General features: G+C 57.1%; 6 protein-coding genes across 6 annotated transcripts; all 6 read left to right on the forward strand.

The window, feature by feature from the left end:
- Window positions 1–4,083: 4,083 nt before the first annotated feature.
- LOC138520211 (histone H2A type 2-C) lies at window positions 4,084–4,531 on the forward strand. Its single transcript, XM_069632681.1, has one exon. The coding sequence runs from the start codon at window positions 4,096–4,098 to the stop codon at window positions 4,492–4,494; it is 399 nt and encodes a 132-aa protein (XP_069488782.1). The 5' UTR covers window positions 4,084–4,095; the 3' UTR covers window positions 4,495–4,531.
- A 5,203-nt stretch (window positions 4,532–9,734) lies between these two features.
- Window positions 9,735–10,174, forward strand: LOC138520213 (histone H2A type 2-C). The gene has a single exon (XM_069632682.1). It carries the CDS (start codon window positions 9,747–9,749, stop codon window positions 10,143–10,145), a length of 399 nt encoding a protein of 132 aa, XP_069488783.1. The 5' UTR covers window positions 9,735–9,746; the 3' UTR covers window positions 10,146–10,174.
- Window positions 10,175–15,407: 5,233 nt separating this feature from the next.
- Window positions 15,408–15,852, forward strand: LOC138520214 (histone H2A type 2-C). Its single transcript, XM_069632683.1, has one exon. The coding sequence runs from the start codon at window positions 15,417–15,419 to the stop codon at window positions 15,813–15,815; it is 399 nt and encodes a 132-aa protein (XP_069488784.1). The 5' UTR covers window positions 15,408–15,416; the 3' UTR covers window positions 15,816–15,852.
- Window positions 15,853–16,631: 779 nt separating this feature from the next.
- LOC138520215 (histone H4) lies at window positions 16,632–16,943 on the forward strand. The gene has a single exon (XM_069632684.1). The coding sequence runs from the start codon at window positions 16,632–16,634 to the stop codon at window positions 16,941–16,943; it is 312 nt and encodes a 103-aa protein (XP_069488785.1).
- Window positions 16,944–21,091: 4,148 nt separating this feature from the next.
- LOC138520216 (histone H2A type 2-C) lies at window positions 21,092–21,536 on the forward strand. The gene has a single exon (XM_069632685.1). It carries the CDS (start codon window positions 21,101–21,103, stop codon window positions 21,497–21,499), a length of 399 nt encoding a protein of 132 aa, XP_069488786.1. The 5' UTR covers window positions 21,092–21,100; the 3' UTR covers window positions 21,500–21,536.
- Window positions 21,537–22,315: 779 nt separating this feature from the next.
- Window positions 22,316–22,627, forward strand: LOC138520217 (histone H4). The gene has a single exon (XM_069632686.1). The coding sequence runs from the start codon at window positions 22,316–22,318 to the stop codon at window positions 22,625–22,627; it is 312 nt and encodes a 103-aa protein (XP_069488787.1).
- The last annotated feature ends 1,900 nt before the right edge of the window (window positions 22,628–24,527 follow it).

Here is a 24,527-nt window from a genome sequence, read left to right on the forward strand (position 1 = left end):
GCACCACCACAAACCCCAAAGGCTCTTTTAAGAGCCGCCCACACTATCATTAACAGAGCTGCATGCTTGCGTGTGTGTCAGGAGGAAATGCGCCCAGCAATGCCTGCTGCATTTTGGCCTCCCACTTGATAGCTGCTTGTTTGGCCCGTGAACGCACCCGTACGAGAGCATAGAAACACTTGTGTATCGGCGCGTTATAAATGCCACATCATATACCATATCATATATCATATCATATATAGGCCTATTTACGGATGGTCCGAGCGTTCCCGGGGCCCACACACTCTGCTCGTTTTTGCCACTCCATTACATGGGTAGCAGAAGGAGGTGGCCTGTTGTGGTTTGGCCGACTGGAAGCCTGAGCGCAGGTAAAGTTCCCAAGAGGGGAACACTGCGAACACGGTTTGCTGCAAAAGTACCCATGCCCTTTCCTGGCCACGTGGAGGCTGGGCATGGGGACCCTGGCCCTGAATGTTGTCGGGTAAGCAGAGGCTGGCCGTACCTCTCACGGGGCATGTGGCGGTAGGTCAGCCTTGTGGAGACTTGCATTACCGGGTGCTGGCCACATCTGCTAGAGTTGGGAAATGTGGAGGATCCACAGTTGCCTCTGCTGGGTTTTACCTTCAGACCTTTCCGCCCTTCCACCACCACTACAGGCCCAATGTGCTTCGAAGGGCAGGCTTGAGCAATTCTGTTCAACCCAGGTCCTTGTGGGGAGGCCCAACCTCTGTGAATGTTTTCAGTGCTCTTTTATGTTGCTTTAACCCCGTCCCGTTGATGGTCGAGGGGCCTGAAGGGCTTTAAAATGTATTGTTTCGGCACCATTGCCCCCAGCAAAATGCCGGCCCCTTGTCTCCCTTCTGTTCAGCTGACTCTACACCACTGTGGGATGTAAGGTCACCCTGCTGCCCTCTGTTAACGGAAGAAGTTACTGCAGCCCAGCTGGCCAAGAGTGCAAGAGCCAGGGTTCTGCAGATAGCTGCCAGAAGAGATACATTGTACACCGTGTTCCAAGAAGGAATGGCAAGCGAGGGGAGGAGGCTGACTGGGGACTCCACTCATTACCCTAAGTGAGAAGCGCTGAGGCTGCTGGGAGGGAGGCACGAACATCAACCAAGGTTCCGGGAAAGGTCTGAACGCGATAGCAAGACCGCCCGGCCCTCTCGCCCAAAAGGGCTCTCATTTCACCTTCCATGTTACTTTGGTCCTCAGGCTAAGACCTATTGCAAACCTCGCTCTAACTTGCCCAGGAGCTGTGCCCGTTGGGGCCTGCTGGGCCTTTGCCCGTCGGGCAAAGCCCGTCGGGCAAAGAACGGCGTTTGTCAGGCGTTCGTCAGAGGCGGTCGTCGGGGCAGGGGCCAAAGAACCCTGCTCCTTTCACCCAGAGGCCTACCCCGCTGTCTCTTGGAAAACCCTAACTTTCCCTATCTTCTAAGAGGGGTTTCCTTGTCTCACTACGGAGACTGTCGGGATGTCCAGGAAAAGAAAAAGTCTGCCGTCCTGTGTCAGACACCCATTTCCTTCCCCGACACCTATAACTAAACTAAAGGGCTTGTGAGTCTTCTCGGTGCAGAAGGGCGCCTCTCTTCTTCTGGAGAGAGGGCTCCCATTCCAATGAAGAAACAGGCTGTTCCTCGAGGGAATGGCTCCCTCCCTCAGGCCGCCATCCTTTTCCAAGGGGAACGAAAACAAAGTTCCAAGAAAAGAAGAGTCTTAAAGCGGACTACAAGTTCTTGGTTCAACTCAAAGTTAAAAAGAAACACCAGCATTCCTTAACGACCATGGTTGCTGTCTTCACACTTGGATGCCTGGAGAGGGTTTCCCCTCTTCAGGGGTGGTTCTACTTCTACCCTAGGGGGTTATGCCTCTCTTCCCCAGGATCTTGTTCAGGCTTCCTTCTGTGTGCTGTCCATCGCGTAACACCAGATAGGATGCCTTTTCAGCCCCGGCTAGGTGGTGGCGGGGGGCAGGGCGGGGGGGGGGGCAGAGGGGGGGTAGGGGTAGGGGTAATCACATGCCCTTTGTCCCCTGGTTCAGGCTTCTCACAACGCCAGAGGAAATGGCTCCATTTCGCGACACCAGAGGGAAAAGCTCCCTTCCCCTGGTCTCTCTCAGGCTTCTCACGGTACCAGAGGAAATGACTCACTTCGCCCTGGCCCTTTCTCGGGCTACCCTGCTGATCGTGCGGCAGACCGGATTCACTAGCCTGCCCGGCACTGCTATGGCCAATATGCACTTGCTGTAACTCTTTTTCACCCCACTTGCCAGAGCCCAGCACAGCCCCATGTCGGCGCATGGTGTGGTTCGGAAAGCCGCCCACCAGCCCCAGCCCCCCCCTCCCTCACACACACAGACAGGCCCACATGATTTTATTTCTTGTTGATTCAATTCATCGAGGGCCTGCTGCCATCGGTTTGCTCTCCTTCCAGCTCCAGATGAAAGAGCCCATCGGGCAATCAGGGTGGCCGTGCAACATGGGGTCCGACCTCCACCCTGACACTGTGGCACCAGCCGGGCGAGCGCTTCGAAGTGGATGCAAGGGGACTCCCTAACAAGCCTTGCGCGTGTGCGCGTACACACACACTCACACTCATACACTCACACACTCACTCACTCACACACACACACACACACACACACCCCCTCCCCACACCCCCCCCCCACACATCTCCCCACACACACGCGCGCAACCCCCCGCACCCGCAGTAGTACCCCTACGGAACACACAGTGCTGCCCCTGCTACACACGCACCCCTGACTCACATGCAACTCTGCAAACTGCACTTGAATAGGCATTATTTACACTGGTATAGCAGCGCACCCGGAACTACGCAGCCCCATCCCCAAGCCCCCCCCCACCCCCCATTGGAACACGCCTTGCCCCTGTACAGTACCGTTTCTATTATACATAGGAAGCCTGAGCGGCGTGGCCTCAATGCAGCCCCTCTTCGCTGTGTTGTGTCTTTGTGCTGTGCTTGATCGTTACGTAGGTTGGGTGCGCAGCCAGACAGCCGCTACGAAGCCCCGCCAATGGCAGCTGAGCGCTTGACACAGTAGATGCAACACAGACTTTGTGTGTGTGTGTGTGTGTGCGCGTGCACGCCAGTGCGTCAACCATAACCATTGCGGCTTGCTTGGTCCTTTGTTAGTGGGGTGACGCTACCCCTCCTGATCCTCAACCAAGCATTTGCTTTGACAAGATCTTGGGGCTCTGGTGTGTGCGCTTTCATTTCGAAAGCAAGCGGCGCTAAACAAAGCATGCTGGCTCTTGAATGGAGTTGTTGGGTGGCTCTTAGAAGAGCCTTTGGGTTGTTTTTTTGAGCCGGGAGCTCGGGTCCCAGGGGGGCTCAGGCGGCCGCCCTCACTTGGCGCTGGTGTACTTGGTGACGGCCTTTGTGCCCTCGGACACAGCGTGCTTGGCCAGCTCACCCGGCAGCAGGAGGCGCACGGCGGTCTGGATCTCCCTGGAGGTGATGGTATGCCTCTTGTTGTAGAGTGTCAGGCGGGAGGCTTCCCCGGCGATGCGCTCAAAGATGTCATTGACAAAGGAGTTCATGATGCCCATGGCCTTGGAGGAGATGCCGGTGTCGGGGTGCACCTGCTTCATCACCTTGTAGATGTAGATAGCATAGCTCTCCTTCCTGCACCTCTTGCGCTTCTTCCCGTCCTTCTTGGGCGGCTTTGAGAGCGCTTTCTTGGAGCCCTTCTTGGGAGCTGGGGCGGACTTGGCTGGCTCAGGCATGGTCGGCAGCAACGATGTTCACTCTCTGGAAGAGCGGGAGAAACAAGTAAAGCCCTCCCCCAAACCGCTCTCTTTTATAGGGTGTGTGTGTTAATCGGCTGCTGCCGCTCCCTGCCTAACATTGGTCGGTATCGGTCGGCACGTACTGCCTGTGGGTGTGCCCCAGGCCCGCCCGCCCGCCCGCCTGAGCTCTGATTGGCTGACCGCAATCCTTCCCTCGACCAATGGGTGTTCACCCAGAGGCTAGGTGTCCTCCAATCGGAGCGTTCTGCCTAGTCTTTATATGCCCCGTCTCCCCGGGCCCAGGCATTATTTTCTCTTCGAACTGACAGAGAGTTCCCACTCGCATCAGCATGTCTGGACGTGGAAAGCAAGGAGGCAAGGCCCGCGCCAAGGCCAAGACTCGCTCCTCCCGGGCTGGCCTGCAGTTCCCAGTCGGCCGTGTGCACCGGCTGCTGCGGAAGGGGAACTACGCTGAACGGGTTGGGGCTGGCGCCCCCGTCTATCTGGCCGCCGTGCTCGAGTATCTGACTGCCGAAATCCTTGAGCTGGCCGGCAACGCCGCCCGAGACAACAAGAAGACACGTATCATCCCCAGACACCTGCAGCTCGCCATCCGCAATGACGAGGAGCTCAACAAGCTCCTGGGCAAGGTCACCATCGCCCAGGGAGGAGTGCTGCCCAACATCCAGGCCGTGCTGCTGCCCAAGAAGACCGAGGGCCACAAGGCAGGGGGCAAAGCCAGCAAGTAACCGCCCATCCTCGTAAAAAAAAAAAAAACACAACAACCAAAACCCCAAGGGCTCTTTTCAGAGCCGCCCACAAACTCTGCCAAAGAGCTCAGTATCTTGACCAGTAGCGTAGTCTGCTCTTTCGAAGTTGCCATTTTTGCTCTTTCTTTTCTTTCCAATACCCCGGGCACATTCAGTCACTGGCCTGGCTTCCTTGCCCGAGGGCTCAGCAACACTAACGGCTGGTGGGTGTGTGGGGGGGGGAGGGGAGGGAGGGGGGGGGGGGGGGGGGGGGGAGAAAGAGAAAAGAAAATAATAAACACGCGCGCTTTGTTGCTTCCCCGAAGCATGCCGCCTGCTGGCTTCCACGGTGTCCTTCCATGCAGCGTTGGCAAAAAAGAGCACAGTGGGGGGCAGACCTTTCCACGGGTGCTTGGGTGGCAGCTTCCACCTAAGTAGTAGAAGAGAGAGCCTCGTGGCTTTCCTGTGTGTGGATAGACGCATTCCCGGGGTCGAAACGTCCGAATTCGGATGGCGTCTGCCAAAGCGCAAAAGGGCAGAAAAAAAGCAAACTGCCTTGGCACCTTTCCAGTCGCATGGGCAAGCTCTTTCGTTAGCAGGTCCTCAGACCTGAAAGAAGCGCGGGCTGGCGACAAACGGCTGGCAAGCGCGGGCATTTTGAAATGCTGAGGCCCGGCCCACACAAGGCCCGGCCCAGTCTGTGACGCGCAATTGAGCTGGTGTGTTGGGAGCTCTCCCCCTGGTCCGCCGGGGGCCTATATAAGTAGCTGATTCTGCCGTGCCACCACAGTCTCAGCTCGTTTGTGAGGGAGAGAAGAGCCATCATGTCTGGACGTGGCAAAGGAGGGAAAGGACTCGGCAAGGGCGGCGCCAAGAGGCACAGGAAAGTGCTCCGAGATAACATTCAGGGAATTACCAAGCCCGCCATCCGCCGCCTGGCTCGCCGTGGCGGAGTCAAGCGCATCTCCGGCCTCATCTACGAGGAGACCCGTGGGGTGCTGAAGGTCTTCCTGGAGAACGTGATCCGGGATGCCGTCACCTACACCGAGCACGCCAAGAGGAAGACGGTCACCGCAATGGATGTCGTCTATGCCCTGAAGCGCCAGGGTCGCACTCTTTACGGATTCGGGGGTTGAGGACACCCGCAGCAGCACCACCACCACCACCACCACAAACCCCAAAGGCTCTTTTAAGAGCCGCCCACACTATCATTAACAGAGCTGCATGCTTGCGTGTGTGTCAGGAGGAAATGCGCCCAGCAATGCCTGCTGCATTTTGGCCTCCCACTTGATAGCTGCTTGTTTGGCCCGTGAACGCACCCGTACGAGAGCATAGAAACACTTGTGTATCGGCGCGTTATAAATGCCACATCATATACCATATCATATATCATATATAGGCCTATTTACGGATGGTCCGAGCGTTCCCGGGCCCACACACTCTGCTCGTTTTTGCCACTCCATTACATGGGTAGCAGAAGGAGGTGGCCTGTTGTGGTTTGGCCGACTGGAAGCCTGAGCGCAGGTAAAGTTCCCAAGAGGGGAACACTGCGAACACGGTTTGCTGCAAAAGTACCCATGCCCTTTCCTGGCCACGTGGAGGCTGGGCATGGGGACCCTGGCCCTGAATGTTGTCGGGTAAGCAGAGGCTGGCCGTACCTCTCACGGGGCATGTGGCGGTAGGTCAGCCTTGTGGAGACTTGCATTACCGGGTGCTGGCCACATCTGCTAGAGTTGGGAAATGTGGAGGATCCACAGTTGCCTCTGCTGGGTTTTACCTTCAGACCTTTCCGCCCTTCCACCACCACTACAGGCCCAATGTGCTTCGAAGGGCAGGCTTGAGCAATTCTGTTCAACCCAGGTCCTTGTGGGGAGGCCCAACCTCTGTGAATGTTTTCAGTGCTCTTTTATGTTGCTTTAACCCCGTCCCGTTGATGGTCGAGGGGCCTGAAGGGCTTTAAAATGTATTGTTTCGGCACCATTGCCCCCAGCAAAATGCCGGCCCCTTGTCTCCCTTCTGTTCAGCTGACTCTACACCACTGTGGGATGTAAGGTCACCCTGCTGCCCTCTGTTAACGGAAGAAGTTACTGCAGCCCAGCTGGCCAAGAGTGCAAGAGCCAGGGTTCTGCAGATAGCTGCCAGAAGAGATACATTGTACACCGTGTTCCAAGAAGGAATGGCAAGCGAGGGGAGGAGGCTGACTGGGGACTCCACTCATTACCCTAAGTGAGAAGCGCTGAGGCTGCTGGGAGGGAGGCACGAACATCAACCAAGGTTCCGGGAAAGGTCTGAACGCGATATCAAGACCGCCCGGCCCTCTCGCCCAAAAGGGCTCTCATTTCACCTTCCATGTTACTTTGGTCCTCAGGCTAAGACCTATTGCAAACCTCGCTCTAACTTGCCCAGGAGCTGTGCCCGTTGGGGCCTGCTGGGCCTTTGCCCGTCGGGCAAAGCCCGTCGGGCAAAGAACGGCGTTTGTCAGGCGTTCGTCAGAGGCGGTCGTCGGGGCAGGGGCCAAAGAACCCTGCTCCTTTCACCCAGAGGCCTACCCCGCTGTCTCTTGGAAAACCCTAACTTTCCCTATCTTCTAAGAGGGGTTTCCTTGTCTCACTACGGAGACTGTCGGGATGTCCAGGAAAAGAAAAAGTCTGCCGTCCTGTGTCGGACACCCATTTCCTTCCCCGACACCTATAACTAAACTAAAGGGCTTGTGAGTCTTCTCGGTGCAGAAGGGCGCCTCTCTTCTTCTGGAGAGAGGGCTCCCATTCCAATGAAGAAACAGGCTGTTCCTCGAGGGAATGGCTCCCTCCCTCAGGCCGCCATCCTTTTCCAAGGGGAACGAAAACAAAGTTCCAAGAAAAGAAGAGTCTTAAAGCGGACTACAAGTTCTTGGTTCAACTCAAAGTTAAAAAGAAACACCAGCATTCCTTAACGACCATGGTTGCTGTCTTCACACTTGGATGCCTGGAGAGGGTTTCCCCTCTTCAGGGGTGGTTCTACTTCTACCCTAGGGGGTTATGCCTCTCTTCCCCAGGATCTTGTTCAGGCTTCCTTCTGTGTGCTGTCCATCGCGTAACACCAGATAGGATGCCTTTTCAGCCCCGGCTAGGTGGTGGCGGGGGGCAGGGCGGGGGGGGGGGGCAGAGGGGGGGTAGGGGTAGGGGTAATCACATGCCCTTTGTCCCCTGGTTCAGGCTTCTCACAACGCCAGAGGAAATGGCTCCATTTCGCGACACCAGAGGGAAAAGCTCCCTTCCCCTGGTCTCTCTCAGGCTTCTCACGGTACCAGAGGAAATGACTCACTTCGCCCTGGCCCTTTCTCGGGCTACCCTGCTGATCGTGCGGCAGACCGGATTCACTAGCCTGCCCGGCACTGCTATGGCCAATATGCACTTGCTGTAACTCTTTTTCACCCCACTTGCCAGAGCCCAGCACAGCCCCATGTCGGCGCATGGTGTGGTTCGGAAAGCCGCCCACCAGCCCCAGCCCCCCCCTCCCTCACACACACAGACAGGCCCACATGATTTTATTTCTTGTTGATTCAATTCATCGAGGGCCTGCTGCCATCGGTTTGCTCTCCTTCCAGCTCCAGATGAAAGAGCCCATCGGGCAATCAGGGTGGCCGTGCAACATGGGGTCCGACCTCCACCCTGACACTGTGGCACCAGCCGGGCGAGCGCTTCGAAGTGGATGCAAGGGGACTCCCTAACAAGCCTTGCGCGTGTGCGCGTACACACACACTCACACTCATACACTCACACACTCACTCACTCACACACACACACACACACACACACCCCCTCCCCACACCCCCCCCCCACACATCTCCCCACACACACGCGCGCAACCCCCCGCACCCGCAGTAGTACCCCTACGGAACACACAGTGCTGCCCCTGCTACACACGCACCCCTGACTCACATGCAACTCTGCAAACTGCACTTGAATAGGCATTATTTACACTGGTATAGCAGCGCACCCGGAACTACGCAGCCCCATCCCCAAGCCCCCCCCCACCCCCCATTGGAACACGCCTTGCCCCTGTACAGTACCGTTTCTATTATACATAGGAAGCCTGAGCGGCGTGGCCTCAATGCAGCCCCTCTTCGCTGTGTTGTGTCTTTGTGCTGTGCTTGATCGTTACGTAGGTTGGGTGCGCAGCCAGACAGCCGCTACGAAGCCCCGCCAATGGCAGCTGAGCGCTTGACACAGTAGATGCAACACAGACTTTGTGTGTGTGTGTGTGTGTGCGCGTGCACGCCAGTGCGTCAACCATAACCATTGCGGCTTGCTTGGTCCTTTGTTAGTGGGGTGACGCTACCCCTCCTGATCCTCAACCAAGCATTTGCTTTGACAAGATCTTGGGGCTCTGGTGTGTGCGCTTTCATTTCGAAAGCAAGCGGCGCTAAACAAAGCATGCTGGCTCTTGAATGGAGTTGTTGGGTGGCTCTTAGAAGAGCCTTTGGGTTGTTTTTTTGAGCCGGGAGCTCGGGTCCCAGGGGGGCTCAGGCGGCCGCCCTCACTTGGCGCTGGTGTACTTGGTGACGGCCTTTGTGCCCTCGGACACAGCGTGCTTGGCCAGCTCACCCGGCAGCAGGAGGCGCACGGCGGTCTGGATCTCCCTGGAGGTGATGGTATGCCTCTTGTTGTAGAGTGTCAGGCGGGAGGCTTCCCCGGCGATGCGCTCAAAGATGTCATTGACAAAGGAGTTCATGATGCCCATGGCCTTGGAGGAGATGCCGGTGTCGGGGTGCACCTGCTTCATCACCTTGTAGATGTAGATAGCATAGCTCTCCTTCCTGCACCTCTTGCGCTTCTTCCCGTCCTTCTTGGGCGGCTTTGAGAGCGCTTTCTTGGAGCCCTTCTTGGGAGCTGGGGCGGACTTGGCTGGCTCAGGCATGGTCGGCAGCAACGATGTTCACTCTCTGGAAGAGCGGGAGAAACAAGTAAAGCCCTCCCCCAAACCGCTCTCTTTTATAGGGTGTGTGTGTTAATCGGCTGCTGCCGCTCCCTGCCTAACATTGGTCGGTATCGGTCGGCACGTACTGCCTGTGGGTGTGCCCCAGGCCCGCCCGCCCGCCCGCCTGAGCTCTGATTGGCTGACCGCAATCCTTCCCTCGACCAATGGGTGTTCACCCAGAGGCTAGGTGTCCTCCAATCGGAGCGTTCTGCCTAGTCTTTATATGCCCCGTCTCCCCGGGCCCAGGCATTATTTTCTCTTCGAACTGACAGAGAGTTCCCACTCGCATCAGCATGTCTGGACGTGGAAAGCAAGGAGGCAAGGCCCGCGCCAAGGCCAAGACTCGCTCCTCCCGGGCTGGCCTGCAGTTCCCAGTCGGCCGTGTGCACCGGCTGCTGCGGAAGGGGAACTACGCTGAACGGGTTGGGGCTGGCGCCCCCGTCTATCTGGCCGCCGTGCTCGAGTATCTGACTGCCGAAATCCTTGAGCTGGCCGGCAACGCCGCCCGAGACAACAAGAAGACACGTATCATCCCCAGACACCTGCAGCTCGCCATCCGCAATGACGAGGAGCTCAACAAGCTCCTGGGCAAGGTCACCATCGCCCAGGGAGGAGTGCTGCCCAACATCCAGGCCGTGCTGCTGCCCAAGAAGACCGAGGGCCACAAGGCAGGGGGCAAAGCCAGCAAGTAACCGCCCATCCTCGTAAAAAAAAAAAAAAACACAACAACCAAAACCCCAAGGGCTCTTTTCAGAGCCGCCCACAAACTCTGCCAAAGAGCTCAGTATCTTGACCAGTAGCGTAGTCTGCTCTTTCGAAGTTGCCATTTTTGCTCTTTCTTTTCTTTCCAATACCCCGGGCACATTCAGTCACTGGCCTGGCTTCCTTGCCCGAGGGCTCAGCAACACTAACGGCTGGTGGGTGTGTGGGGGGGGGAGGGGAGGGAGGGGGGGGGGGGGGAGAAAGAGAAAAGAAAATAATAAACACGCGCGCTTTGTTGCTTCCCCGAAGCATGCCGCCTGCTGGCTTCCACGGTGTCCTTCCATGCAGCGTTGGCAAAAAAGAGCACAGTGGGGGGCAGACCTTTCCACGGGTGCTTGGGTGGCAGCTTCCACCTAAGTAGTAGAAGAGAGAGCCTCGTGGCTTTCCTGTGTGTGGATAGACGCATTCCCGGGGTCGAAACGTCCGAATTCGGATGGCGTCTGCCAAAGCGCAAAAGGGCAGAAAAAAAGCAAACTGCCTTGGCACCTTTCCAGTCGCATGGGCAAGCTCTTTCGTTAGCAGGTCCTCAGACCTGAAAGAAGCGCGGGCTGGCGACAAACGGCTGGCAAGCGCGGGCATTTTGAAATGCTGAGGCCCGGCCCACACAAGGCCCGGCCCAGTCTGTGACGCGCAATTGAGCTGGTGTGTTGGGAGCTCTCCCCCTGGTCCGCCGGGGGCCTATATAAGTAGCTGATTCTGCCGTGCCACCACAGTCTCAGCTCGTTTGTGAGGGAGAGAAGAGCCATCATGTCTGGACGTGGCAAAGGAGGGAAAGGACTCGGCAAGGGCGGCGCCAAGAGGCACAGGAAAGTGCTCCGAGATAACATTCAGGGAATTACCAAGCCCGCCATCCGCCGCCTGGCTCGCCGTGGCGGAGTCAAGCGCATCTCCGGCCTCATCTACGAGGAGACCCGTGGGGTGCTGAAGGTCTTCCTGGAGAACGTGATCCGGGATGCCGTCACCTACACCGAGCACGCCAAGAGGAAGACGGTCACCGCAATGGATGTCGTCTATGCCCTGAAGCGCCAGGGTCGCACTCTTTACGGATTCGGGGGTTGAGGACACCCGCAGCAGCACCACCACCACCACCACCACAAACCCCAAAGGCTCTTTTAAGAGCCGCCCACACTATCATTAACAGAGCTGCATGCTTGCGTGTGTGTCAGGAGGAAATGCGCCCAGCAATGCCTGCTGCATTTTGGCCTCCCACTTGATAGCTGCTTGTTTGGCCCGTGAACGCACCCGTACGAGAGCATAGAAACACTTGTGTATCGGCGCGTTATAAATGCCACATCATATACCATATCATATATCATATATAGGCCTATTTACGGATGGTCCGAGCGTTCCCGGGCCCACACACTCTGCTCGTTTTTGCCACTCCATTACATGGGTAGCAGAAGGAGGTGGCCTGTTGTGGTTTGGCCGACTGGAAGCCTGAGCGCAGGTAAAGTTCCCAAGAGGGGAACACTGCGAACACGGTTTGCTGCAAAAGTACCCATGCCCTTTCCTGGCCACGTGGAGGCTGGGCATGGGGACCCTGGCCCTGAATGTTGTCGGGTAAGCAGAGGCTGGCCGTACCTCTCACGGGGCATGTGGCGGTAGGTCAGCCTTGTGGAGACTTGCATTACCGGGTGCTGGCCACATCTGCTAGAGTTGGGAAATGTGGAGGATCCACAGTTGCCTCTGCTGGGTTTTACCTTCAGACCTTTCCGCCCTTCCACCACCACTACAGGCCCAATGTGCTTCGAAGGGCAGGCTTGAGCAATTCTGTTCAACCCAGGTCCTTGTGGGGAGGCCCAACCTCTGTGAATGTTTTCAGTGCTCTTTTATGTTGCTTTAACCCCGTCCCGTTGATGGTCGAGGGGCCTGAAGGGCTTTAAAATGTATTGTTTCGGCACCATTGCCCCCAGCAAAATGCCGGCCCCTTGTCTCCCTTCTGTTCAGCTGACTCTACACCACTGTGGGATGTAAGGTCACCCTGCTGCCCTCTGTTAACGGAAGAAGTTACTGCAGCCCAGCTGGCCAAGAGTGCAAGAGCCAGGGTTCTGCAGATAGCTGCCAGAAGAGATACATTGTACACCGTGTTCCAAGAAGGAATGGCAAGCGAGGGGAGGAGGCTGACTGGGGACTCCACTCATTACCCTAAGTGAGAAGCGCTGAGGCTGCTGGGAGGGAGGCACGAACATCAACCAAGGTTCCGGGAAAGGTCTGAACGCGATATCAAGACCGCCCGGCCCTCTCGCCCAAAAGGGCTCTCATTTCACCTTCCATGTTACTTTGGTCCTCAGGCTAAGACCTATTGCAAACCTCGCTCTAACTTGCCCAGGAGCTGTGCCCGTTGGGGCCTGCTGGGCCTTTGCCCGTCGGGCAAAGCCCGTCGGGCAAAGAACGGCGTTTGTCAGGCGTTCGTCAGAGGCGGTCGTCGGGGCAGGGGCCAAAGAACCCTGCTCCTTTCACCCAGAGGCCTACCCCGCTGTCTCTTGGAAAACCCTAACTTTCCCTATCTTCTAAGAGGGGTTTCCTTGTCTCACTACGGAGACTGTCGGGATGTCCAGGAAAAGAAAAAGTCTGCCGTCCTGTGTCAGACACCCATTTCCTTCCCCGACACCTATAACTAAACTAAAGGGCTTGTGAGTCTTCTCGGTGCAGAAGGGCGCCTCTCTTCTTCTGGAGAGAGGGCTCCCATTCCAATGAAGAAACAGGCTGTTCCTCGAGGGAATGGCTCCCTCCCTCAGGCCGCCATCCTTTTCCAAGGGGAACGAAAACAAAGTTCCAAGAAAAGAAGAGTCTTAAAGCGGACTACAAGTTCTTGGTTCAACTCAAAGTTAAAAAGAAACACCAGCATTCCTTAACGACCATGGTTGCTGTCTTCACACTTGGATGCCTGGAGAGGGTTTCCCCTCTTCAGGGGTGGTTCTACTTCTACCCTAGGGGGTTATGCCTCTCTTCCCCAGGATCTTGTTCAGGCTTCCTTCTGTGTGCTGTCCATCGCGTAACACCAGATAGGATGCCTTTTCAGCCCCGGCTAGGTGGTGGCGGGGGGCAGGGCGGGGGGGGGGGGGGCAGAGGGGGGGTAGGGGTAATCACATGCCCTTTGTCCCCTGGTTCAGGCTTCTCACAACGCCAGAGGAAATGGCTCCATTTCGCGACACCAGAGGGAAAAGCTCCCTTCCCCTGGTCTCTCTCAGGCTTCTCACGGTACCAGAGGAAATGACTCACTTCGCCCTGGCTCTTTCTCGGGCTACCCTGCTGATCGTGCGGCAGACCGGATTCACTAGCCTGCCCGGCACTGCTATGGCCAATATGCACTTGCTGTAACTCTTTTTCACCCCACTTGCCAGAGCCCAGCACAGCCCCATGTCGGCGCATGGTGTGGTTCGGAAAGCCGCCCACCAGCCCCAGCCCCAGCCCCCCCCTCCCTCACACACACAGACAGGCCCACATGATTTTATTTCTTGTTGATTCAATTCATCGAGGGCCTGCTGCCATCGGTTTGCTCTCCTTCCAGCTCCAGATGAAAGAGCCCATCGGGCAATCGGGGTGGCCGTGCAACATGGGGTCCGACCTCCACCCTGACACTGTGGCACCAGCCGGGCGAGCGCTTCGAAGTGGATGCAAGGGGACTCCCTAACAAGCCTTGCGCGTGTGCGCGTACACACACACTCACACTCATACACTCACTCACTCACTCACTCACACACACACACACACACACACACACACACACACACACACACACACACACACACCCTCCCCACACACCCCCCCACACATCTCCCCACACACACGCGCGCAACCCCCCGCACCCGCAGTAGTACCCCTACGGAACACACAGTGCTGCCCCTGCTACACACGCACCCCTGACTCACATGCAACTCTGCAAACTGCACTTGAATGGGCATTATTTACACTGGTATAGCAGCGCACCCGGAACTACGCAGCCCCATCCCCAAGCCCCCCCCCCACCCCCCATTGGAACACGCCTTGCCCCTGTACAGTACCGTTTCTATTATACATAGGAAGCCTGAGCGGCGTGGCCTCAATGCAGCCCCTCTTCGCTGTGTTGTGTCTTTGTGCTGTGCTTGATCGTTACGTAGGTTGGGTGCGCAGCCAGACAGCCGCTACGAAGCCCCGCCAATGGCAGCTGAGCGCTTGACACAGGAGATGCAACACAGACTTTGTGTGTGTGTGTGTGCGCGCGCACGCCAGTGCGTCAACCATAACCATTGCGGCTTGCTTGGTCCTTTGTTAGTGGGGTGACGCTACCCCTCCTGATCCTCAACCAAGCATTTGCTTTGACAAGATCTTGGGGCTCTGGTGTGTGCGCTTTCATTTCGAAAGCAAGCGGCGCTAAACAAAGCATGCTGGCTCTTGAATGGAGTTGTTGGGTGGCTCTTAGAAGAGCCTTTGGGTTGTTTTTTTGAGCCGGGAGCTCGGGTCCCAGGGGGGCTCAGGCGGCCGCCCTCACTTGGCGCTGGTGTACTTGGTGACGGCCTTTGTGCCCTCGGACACAGCGTGCTTGGCCAGCTCACCCGGCAGCAGGAGGCGCACGGCGGTCTGGATCTCCCTGGAGGTGATGGTATGCCTCTTGTTGTAGAGTGTCAGGCGGGAGGCTTCCCCGGCGATGCGCTCAAAGATGTCATTGACAAAGGAGTTCATGATGCCCATGGCCTTGGAGGAGATGCCGGTGTCGGGGTGCACCTGCTTCATCACCTTGTAGATGTAGATAGCATAGCTCTCCTTCCTGCACCTCTTGCGCTTCTTCCCGTCCTTCTTGGGCGGCTTTGAGAGCGCTTTCTTGGAGCCCTTCTTGGGAGCTGGGGCGGACTTGGCTGGCTCAGGCATGGTCGGCAGCAACGATGTTCACTCTCTGGAAGAGCGGGAGAAACAAGTAAAGCCCTCCCCCAAACCGCTCTCTTTTATAGGGTGTGTGTGTTAATCGGCTGCTGCCGCTCCCTGCCTAACATTGGTCGGTATCGGTCGGCACGTACTGCCTGTGGGTGTGCCCCAGGCCCGCCCGCCCGCCCGCCTGAGCTCTGATTGGCTGACCGCAATCCTTCCCTCGACCAATGGGTGTTCACCCAGAGGCTAGGTGTCCTCCAATCGGAGCGTTCTGCCTAGTCTTTATATGCCCCGTCTCCCCGGGCCCAGGCATTATTTTCTCTTCGAACTGACAGAGAGTTCCCACTCGCATCAGCATGTCTGGACGTGGAAAGCAAGGAGGCAAGGCCCGCGCCAAGGCCAAGACTCGCTCCTCCCGGGCTGGCCTGCAGTTCCCAGTCGGCCGTGTGCACCGGCTGCTGCGGAAGGGGAACTACGCTGAACGGGTTGGGGCTGGCGCCCCCGTCTATCTGGCCGCCGTGCTCGAGTATCTGACTGCCGAAATCCTTGAGCTGGCCGGCAACGCCGCCCGAGACAACAAGAAGACACGTATCATCCCCAGACACCTGCAGCTCGCCATCCGCAATGACGAGGAGCTCAACAAGCTCCTGGGCAAGGTCACCATCGCCCAGGGAGGAGTGCTGCCCAACATCCAGGCCGTGCTGCTGCCCAAGAAGACCGAGGGCCACAAGGCAGGGGGCAAAGCCAGCAAGTAACCGCCCATCCTCGTAAAAAAAAAAAAAACACAACAACCAAAACCCCAAGGGCTCTTTTCAGAGCCGCCCACAAACTCTGCCAAAGAGCTCAGTATCTTGACCAGTAGCGTAGTCTGCTCTTTCGAAGTTGCCATTTTTGCTCTTTCTTTTCTTTCCAATACCCCGGGCACATTCAGTCACTGGCCTGGCTTCCTTGCCCGAGGGCTCAGCAACACTAACGGCTGGTGGGTGTGTGGGGGGGGGAGGGGAGGGAGGGGGGGGGGGGGGAGAAAGAGAAAAGAAAATAATAAACACGCGCGCTTTGTTGCTTCCCCGAAGCATGCCGCCTGCTGGCTTCCACGGTGTCCTTCCATGCAGCGTTGGCAAAAAAGAGCACAGTGGGGGGCAGACCTTTCCACGGGTGCTTGGGTGGCAGCTTCCACCTAAGTAGTAGAAGAGAGAGCCTCGTGGCTTTCCTGTGTGTGGATAGACGCATTCCCGGGGTCGAAACGTCCGAATTCGGATGGCGTCTGCCAAAGCGCAAAAGGGCAGAAAAAAAGCAAACTGCCTTGGCACCTTTCCAGTCGCATGGGCAAGCTCTTTCGTTAGCAGGTCCTCAGACCTGAAAGAAGCGCGGGCTGGCGACAAACGGCTGGCAAGCGCGGGCATTTTGAAATGCTGAGGCCCGGCCCACACAAGGCCCGGCCCAGTCTGTGACGCGCAATTGAGCTGGTGTGTTGGGAGCTCTCCCCCTGGTCCGCCGGGGGCCTATATAAGTAGCTGATTCTGCCGTGCCACCACAGTCTCAGCTCGTTTGTGAGGGAGAGAAGAGCCATCATGTCTGGACGTGGCAAAGGAGGGAAAGGACTCGGCAAGGGCGGCGCCAAGAGGCACAGGAAAGTGCTCCGAGATAACATTCAGGGAATTACCAAGCCCGCCATCCGCCGCCTGGCTCGCCGTGGCGGAGTCAAGCGCATCTCCGGCCTCATCTACGAGGAGACCCGTGGGGTGCTGAAGGTCTTCCTGGAGAACGTGATCCGGGATGCCGTCACCTACACCGAGCACGCCAAGAGGAAGACGGTCACCGCAATGGATGTCGTCTATGCCCTGAAGCGCCAGGGTCGCACTCTTTACGGATTCGGGGGTTGAGGACACCCGCAGCAGCACCACCACCACCACCACCACAAACCCCAAAGGCTCTTTTAAGAGCCGCCCACACTATCATTAACAGAGCTGCATGCTTGCGTGTGTGTCAGGAGGAAATGCGCCCAGCAATGCCTGCTGCATTTTGGCCTCCCACTTGATAGCTGCTTGTTTGGCCCGTGAACGCACCCGTACGAGAGCATAGAAACACTTGTGTATCGGCGCGTTATAAATGCCACATCATATACCATATCATATATCATATATAGGCCTATTTACGGATGGTCCGAGCGTTCCCGGGCCCACACACTCTGCTCGTTTTTGCCACTCCATTACATGGGTAGCAGAAGGAGGTGGCCTGTTGTGGTTTGGCCGACTGGAAGCCTGAGCGCAGGTAAAGTTCCCAAGAGGGGAACACTGCGAACACGGTTTGCTGCAAAAGTACCCATGCCCTTTCCTGGCCACGTGGAGGCTGGGCATGGGGACCCTGGCCCTGAATGTTGTCGGGTAAGCAGAGGCTGGCCGTACCTCTCACGGGGCATGTGGCGGTAGGTCAGCCTTGTGGAGACTTGCATTACCGGGTGCTGGCCACATCTGCTAGAGTTGGGAAATGTGGAGGATCCACAGTTGCCTCTGCTGGGTTTTACCTTCAGACCTTTCCGCCCTTCCACCACCACTACAGGCCCAATGTGCTTCGAAGGGCAGGCTTGAGCAATTCTGTTCAACCCAGGTCCTTGTGGGGAGGCCCAACCTCTGTGAATGTTTTCAGTGCTCTTTTATGTTGCTTTAACCCCGTCCCGTTGATGGTCGAGGGGCCTGAAGGGCTTTAAAATGTATTGTTTCGGCACCATTGCCCCCAGCAAAATGCCGGCCCCTTGTCTCCCTTCTGTTCAGCTGACTCTACACCACTGTGGGATGTAAGGTCACCCTGCTGCCCTCTGTTAACGGAAGAAGTTACTGCAGCCCAGCTGGCCAAGAGTGCAAGAGCCAGGGTTCTGCAGATAGCTGCCAGAAGAGATACATTGTACACCGTGTTCCAAGAAGGAATGGCAAGCGAGGGGAGGAGGCTGACTGGGGACTCCACTCATTACCCTAAGTGAGAAGCGCTGAGGCTGCTGGGAGGGAGGCACGAACATCAACCAAGGTTCCGGGAAAGGTCTGAACGCGATATCAAGACCGCCCGGCCCTCTCGCCCAAAAGGGCTCTCATTTCACCTTCCATGTTACTTTGGTCCTCAGGCTAAGACCTATTGCAAACCTCGCTCTAACTTGCCCAGGAGCTGTGCCCGTTGGGGCCTGCTGGGCCTTTGCCCGTCGGGCAAAGCCCGTCGGGCAAAGAACGGCGTTTGTCAGGCGTTCGTCAGAGGCGGTCGTCGGGGCAGGGGCCAAAGAACCCTGCTCCTTTCACCCAGAGGCCTACCCCGCTGTCTCTTGGAAAACCCTAACTTTCCCTATCTTCTAAGAGGGGTTTCCTTGTCTCACTACGGAGACTGTCGGGATGTCCAGGAAAAGAAAAAGTCTGCCGTCCTGTGTCAGACACCCATTTCCTTCCCCGACACCTATAACTAAACTAAAGGGCTTGTGAGTCTTCTCGGTGCAGAAGGGCGCCTCTCTTCTTCTGGAGAGAGGGCTCCCATTCCAATGAAGAAACAGGCTGTTCCTCGAGGGAATGGCTCCCTCCCTCAGGCCGCCATCCTTTTCCAAGGGGAACGAAAACAAAGTTCCAAGAAAAGAAGAGTCTTAAAGCGGACTACAAGTTCTTGGTTCAACTCAAAGTTAAAAAGAAACACCAGCATTCCTTAACGACCATGGTTGCTGTCTTCACACTTGGATGCCTGGAGAGGGTTTCCCCTCTTCAGGGGTGGTTCTACTTCTACCCTAGGGGGTTATGCCTCTCTTCCCCAGGATCTTGTTCAGGCTTCCTTCTGTGTGCTGTCCATCGCGTAACACCAGATAGGATGCCTTTTCAGCCCCGGCTAGGTGGTGGCGGGGGGCAGGGCGGGGGGGGGGGGGCAGAGGGGGGGTAGGGGTAATCACATGCCCTTTGTCCCCTGGTTCAGGCTTCTCACAACGCCAGAGGAAATGGCTCCATTTCGCGACACCAGAGGGAAAAGCTCCCTTCCCCTGGTCTCTCTCAGGCTTCTCACGGTACCAGAGGAAATGACTCACTTCGCCCTGGCTCTTTCTCGGGCTACCCTGCTGATCGTGCGGCAGACCGGATTCACTAGCCTGCCCGGCACTGCTATGGCCAATATGCACTTGCTGTAACTCTTTTTCACCCCACTTGCCAGAGCCCAGCACAGCCCCATGTCGGCGCATGGTGTGGTTCGGAAAGCCGCCCACCAGCCCCAGCCCCAGCCCCAGCCCCCCCCTCCCTCACACACACAGACAGGCCCACATGATTTTATTTCTTGTTGATTCAATTCATCGAGGGCCTGCTGCCATCGGTTTGCTCTCCTTCCAGCTCCAGATGAAAGAGCCCATCGGGCAATCGGGGTGGCCGTGCAACATGGGGTCCGACCTCCACCCTGACACTGTGGCACCAGCCGGGCGAGCGCTTCGAAGTGGATGCAAGGGGACTCCCTAACAAGCCTTGCGCGTGTGCGCGTACACACACACTCACACTCATACACTCACTCACTCACTCACACACACACACACACACACACACACACACACACACACACACACACACACACACACACACACACACCCCCTCCCCACACACCCCCCCACACATCTCCCCACACACACGCGCGCAACCCCCCGCACCCGCAGTAGTACCCCTACGGAACACACAGTGCTGCCCCTGCTACACACGCACCCCTGACTCACATGCAACTCTGCAAACTGCACTTGAATGGGCATTATTTACACTGGTATAGCAGCGCACCCGGAACTACGCAGCCCCATCCCCAAGCCCCCCCCCCACCCCCCATTGGAACACGCCTTGCCCCTGTACAGTACCGTTTCTATTATACATAGGAAGCCTGAGCGGCGTGGCCTCAATGCAGTCCCTCTTCGCTGTGTTGTGTCTTTGTGCTGTGCTTGATCGTTACGTAGGTTGGGTGCGCAGCCAGACAGCCGCTACGAAGCCCCGCCAATGGCAGCTGAGCGCTTGACACAGGAGATGCAACACAGACTTTGTGTGTGTGTGTGTGCGCGCGCACGCCAGTGCGTCAACCATAACCATTGCGGCTTGCTTGGTCCTTTGTTAGTGGGGTGACGCTACCCCTCCTGATCCTCAACCAAGCATTTGCTTTGACAAGATCTTGGGGCTCTGGTGTGTGCGCTTTCATTTCGAAAGCAAGCGGCGCTAAACAAAGCATGCTGGCTCTTGAATGGAGTTGTTGGGTGGCTCTTAGAAGAGCCTTTGGGTTGTTTTTTTGAGCCGGGAGCTCGGGTCCCAGGGGGGCTCAGGCGGCCGCCCTCACTTGGCGCTGGTGTACTTGGTGACGGCCTTTGTGCCCTCGGACACAGCGTGCTTGGCCAGCTCACCCGGCAGCAGGAGGCGCACGGCGGTCTGGATCTCCCTGGAGGTGATGGTATGCCTCTTGTTGTAGAGTGTCAGGCGGGAGGCTTCCCCGGCGATGCGCTCAAAGATGTCATTGACAAAGGAGTTCATGATGCCCATGGCCTTGGAGGAGATGCCGGTGTCGGGGTGCACCTGCTTCATCACCTTGTAGATGTAGATAGCATAGCTCTCCTTCCTGCACCTCTTGCGCTTCTTCCCGTCCTTCTTGGGCGGCTTTGAGAGCGCTTTCTTGGAGCCCTTCTTGGGAGCTGGGGCGGACTTGGCTGGCTCAGGCATGGTCGGCAGCAACGATGTTCACTCTCTGGAAGAGCGGGAGAAACAAGTAAAGCCCTCCCCCAAACCGCTCTCTTTTATAGGGTGTGTGTGTTAATCGGCTGCTGCCGCTCCCTGCCTAACATTGGTCGGTATCGGTCGGCACGTACTGCCTGTGGGTGTGCCCCAGGCCCGCCCGCCCGCCCGCCTGAGCTCTGATTGGCTGACCGCAATCCTTCCCTCGACCAATGGGTGTTCACCCAGAGGCTAGGTGTCCTCCAATCGGAGCGTTCTGCCTAGTCTTTATATGCCCCGTCTCCCCGGGCCCAGGCATTATTTTCTCTTCGAACTGACAGAGAGTTCCCACTCGCATCAGCATGTCTGGACGTGGAAAGCAAGGAGGCAAGGCCCGCGCCAAGGCCAAGACTCGCTCCTCCCGGGCTGGCCTGCAGTTCCCAGTCGGCCGTGTGCACCGGCTGCTGCGGAAGGGGAACTACGCTGAACGGGTTGGGGCTGGCGCCCCCGTCTATCTGGCCGCCGTGCTCGAGTATCTGACTGCCGAAATCCTTGAGCTGGCCGGCAACGCCGCCCGAGACAACAAGAAGACACGTATCATCCCCAGACACCTGCAGCTCGCCATCCGCAATGACGAGGAGCTCAACAAGCTCCTGGGCAAGGTCACCATCGCCCAGGGAGGAGTGCTGCCCAACATCCAGGCCGTGCTGCTGCCCAAGAAGACCGAGGGCCACAAGGCAGGGGGCAAAGCCAGCAAGTAACCGCCCATCCTCGTAAAAAAAAAAAAAACACAACAACCAAAACCCCAAGGGCTCTTTTCAGAGCCGCCCACAAACTCTGCCAAAGAGCTCAGTATCTTGACCAGTAGCGTAGTCTGCTCTTTCGAAGTTGCCATTTTTGCTCTTTCTTTTCTTTCCAATACCCCGGGCACATTCAGTCACTGGCCTGGCTTCCTTGCCCGAGGGCTCAGCAACACTAACGGCTGGTGGGTGTGTGGGGGGGGGAGGGGAGGGAGGGGGGGGGGGGGGAGAAAGAGAAAAGAAAATAATAAACACGCGCGCTTTGTTGCTTCCCCGAAGCATGCCGCCTGCTGGCTTCCACGGTGTCCTTCCATGCAGCGTTGGCAAAAAAGAGCACAGTGGGGGGCAGACCTTTCCACGGGTGCTTGGGTGGCAGCTTCCACCTAAGTAGTAGAAGAGAGAGCCTCGTGGCTTTCCTGTGTGTGGATAGACGCATTCCCGGGGTCGAAACGTCCGAATTCGGATGGCGTCTGCCAAAGCGCAAAAGGGCAGAAAAAAAGCAAACTGCCTTGGCACCTTTCCAGTCGCATGGGCAAGCTCTTTCGTTAGCAGGTCCTCAGACCTGAAAGAAGCGCGGGCTGGCGACAAACGGCTGGCAAGCGCGGGCATTTTGAAATGCTGAGGCCCGGCCCACACAAGGCCCGGCCCAGTCTGTGACGCGCAATTGAGCTGGTGTGTTGGGAGCTCTCCCCCTGGTCCGCCGGGGGCCTATATAAGTAGCTGATTCTGCCGTGCCACCACAGTCTCAGCTCGTTTGTGAGGGAGAGAAGAGCCATCATGTCTGGACGTGGCAAAGGAGGGAAAGGACTCGGCAAGGGCGGCGCCAAGAGGCACAGGAAAGTGCTCCGAGATAACATTCAGGGAATTACCAAGCCCGCCATCCGCCGCCTGGCTCGCCGTGGCGGAGTCAAGCGCATCTCCGGCCTCATCTACGAGGAGACCCGTGGGGTGCTGAAGGTCTTCCTGGAGAACGTGATCCGGGATGCCGTCACCTACACCGAGCACGCCAAGAGGAAGACGGTCACCGCAATGGATGTCGTCTATGCCCTGAAGCGCCAGGGTCGCACTCTTTACGGATTCGGGGGTTGAGGACACCCGCAGCAGCACCACCACAAACCCCAAAGGCTCTTTTAAGAGCCGCCCACACTATCATTAACAGAGCTGCATGCTTGCGTGTGTGTCAGGAGGAAATGCGCCCAGCAATGCCTGCTGCATTTTGGCCTCCCACTTGATAGCTGCTTGTTTGGCCCGTGAACGCACCCGTACGAGAGCATAGAAACACTTGTGTATCGGCGCGTTATAAATGCCACATCATATACCATATCATATATCATATCATATATAGGCCTATTTACGGATGGTCCGAGCGTTCCCGGGCCCACACACTCTGCTCGTTTTTGCCACTCCATTACATGGGTAGCAGAAGGAGGTGGCCTGTTGTGGTTTGGCCGACTGGAAGCCTGAGCGCAGGTAAAGTTCCCAAGAGGGGAACACTGCGAACACGGTTTGCTGCAAAAGTACCCATGCCCTTTCCTGGCCACGTGGAGGCTGGGCATGGGGACCCTGGCCCTGAATGTTGTCGGGTAAGCAGAGGCTGGCCGTACCTCTCACGGGGCATGTGGCGGTAGGTCAGCCTTGTGGAGACTTGCATTACCGGGTGCTGGCCACATCTGCTAGAGTTGGGAAATGTGGAGGATCCACAGTTGCCTCTGCTGGGTTTTACCTTCAGACCTTTCCGCCCTTCCACCACCACTACAGGCCCAATGTGCTTCGAAGGGCAGGCTTGAGCAATTCTGTTCAACCCAGGTCCTTGTGGGGAGGCCCAACCTCTGTGAATGTTTTCAGTGCTCTTTTATGTTGCTTTAACCCCGTCCCGTTGATGGTCGAGGGGCCTGAAGGGCTTTAAAATGTATTGTTTCGGCACCATTGCCCCCAGCAAAATGCCGGCCCCTTGTCTCCCTTCTGTTCAGCTGACTCTACACCACTGTGGGATGTAAGGTCACCCTGCTGCCCTCTCTTAACGGAAGAAGTTACTGCAGCCCAGCTGGCCAAGAGTGCAAGAGCCAGGGTTCTGCAGATAGCTGCCAGAAGAGATACATTGTACACCGTGTTCCAAGAAGGAATGGCAAGCGAGGGGAGGAGGCTGACTGGGGACTCCACTCATTACCCTAAGTGAGAAGCGCTGAGGCTGCTGGGAGGGAGGCACGAACATCAACCAAGGTTCCGGGAAAGGTCTGAACGCGATATCAAGACCGCCCGGCCCTCTCGCCCAAAAGGGCTCTCATTTCACCTTCCATGTTACTTTGGTCCTCAGGCTAAGACCTATTGCAAACCTCGCTCTAACTTGCCCAGGAGCTGTGCCCGTTGGGGCCTGCTGGGCCTTTGCCCGTCGGGCAAAGAACGGCGTTTGTCAGGCGTTCGTCAGAGGCGGTCGTCGGGGCAGGGGCCAAAGAACCCTGCTCCTTTCACCCAGAGGCCTACCCCGCTGTCTCTTGGAAAACCCTAACTTTCCCTATCTTCTAAGAGGGGTTTCCTTGTCTCACTACGGAGACTGTCGGGATGTCCAGGAAAAGAAAAAGTCTGCCGTCCTGTGTCAGACACCCATTTCCTTCCCCGACACCTATAACTAAACTAAAGGGCTTGTGAGTCTTCTCGGTGCAGAAGGGCGCCTCTCTTCTTCTGGAGAGAGGGCTCCCATTCCAATGAAGAAACAGGCTGTTCCTCGAGGGAATGGCTCCCTCCCTCAGGCCGCCATCCTTTTCCAAGGGGAACGAAAACAAAGTTCCAAGAAAAGAAGAGTCTTAAAGCGGACTACAAGTTCTTGGTTCAACTCAAAGTTAAAAAGAAACACCAGCATTCCTTAACGACCATGGTTGCTGTCTTCACACTTGGATGCCTGGAGAGGGTTTCCCCTCTTCAGGGGTGGTTCTACTTCTACCCTAGGGGGTTATGCCTCTCTTCCCCAGGATCTTGTTCAGGCTTCCTTCTG

The sequence above is a fragment of the Ambystoma mexicanum genome, chromosome 13 (assembly GCF_040938575.1).
Source record: "Ambystoma mexicanum isolate Mex_15411 chromosome 13, UKY_AmexF1_1, whole genome shotgun sequence".
Classification (NCBI taxonomy): domain Eukaryota; kingdom Metazoa; phylum Chordata; class Amphibia; order Caudata; family Ambystomatidae; genus Ambystoma; species Ambystoma mexicanum.

What these genes read in the sequence shown, in the direction of transcription:
- LOC138520211 (XM_069632681.1), top strand. Translation starts at nt 4,096, where the DNA reads ATGTCTGGACGTGGAAAGCAAGGAGGCAAGGCCCGCGCCAAGGCCAAG.
- LOC138520213 (XM_069632682.1), top strand. Translation starts at nt 9,747, where the DNA reads ATGTCTGGACGTGGAAAGCAAGGAGGCAAGGCCCGCGCCAAGGCCAAG.
- LOC138520214 (XM_069632683.1), top strand. Translation starts at nt 15,417, where the DNA reads ATGTCTGGACGTGGAAAGCAAGGAGGCAAGGCCCGCGCCAAGGCCAAG.
- LOC138520215 (XM_069632684.1), top strand. Translation starts at nt 16,632, where the DNA reads ATGTCTGGACGTGGCAAAGGAGGGAAAGGACTCGGCAAGGGCGGCGCC.
- LOC138520216 (XM_069632685.1), top strand. Translation starts at nt 21,101, where the DNA reads ATGTCTGGACGTGGAAAGCAAGGAGGCAAGGCCCGCGCCAAGGCCAAG.
- LOC138520217 (XM_069632686.1), top strand. Translation starts at nt 22,316, where the DNA reads ATGTCTGGACGTGGCAAAGGAGGGAAAGGACTCGGCAAGGGCGGCGCC.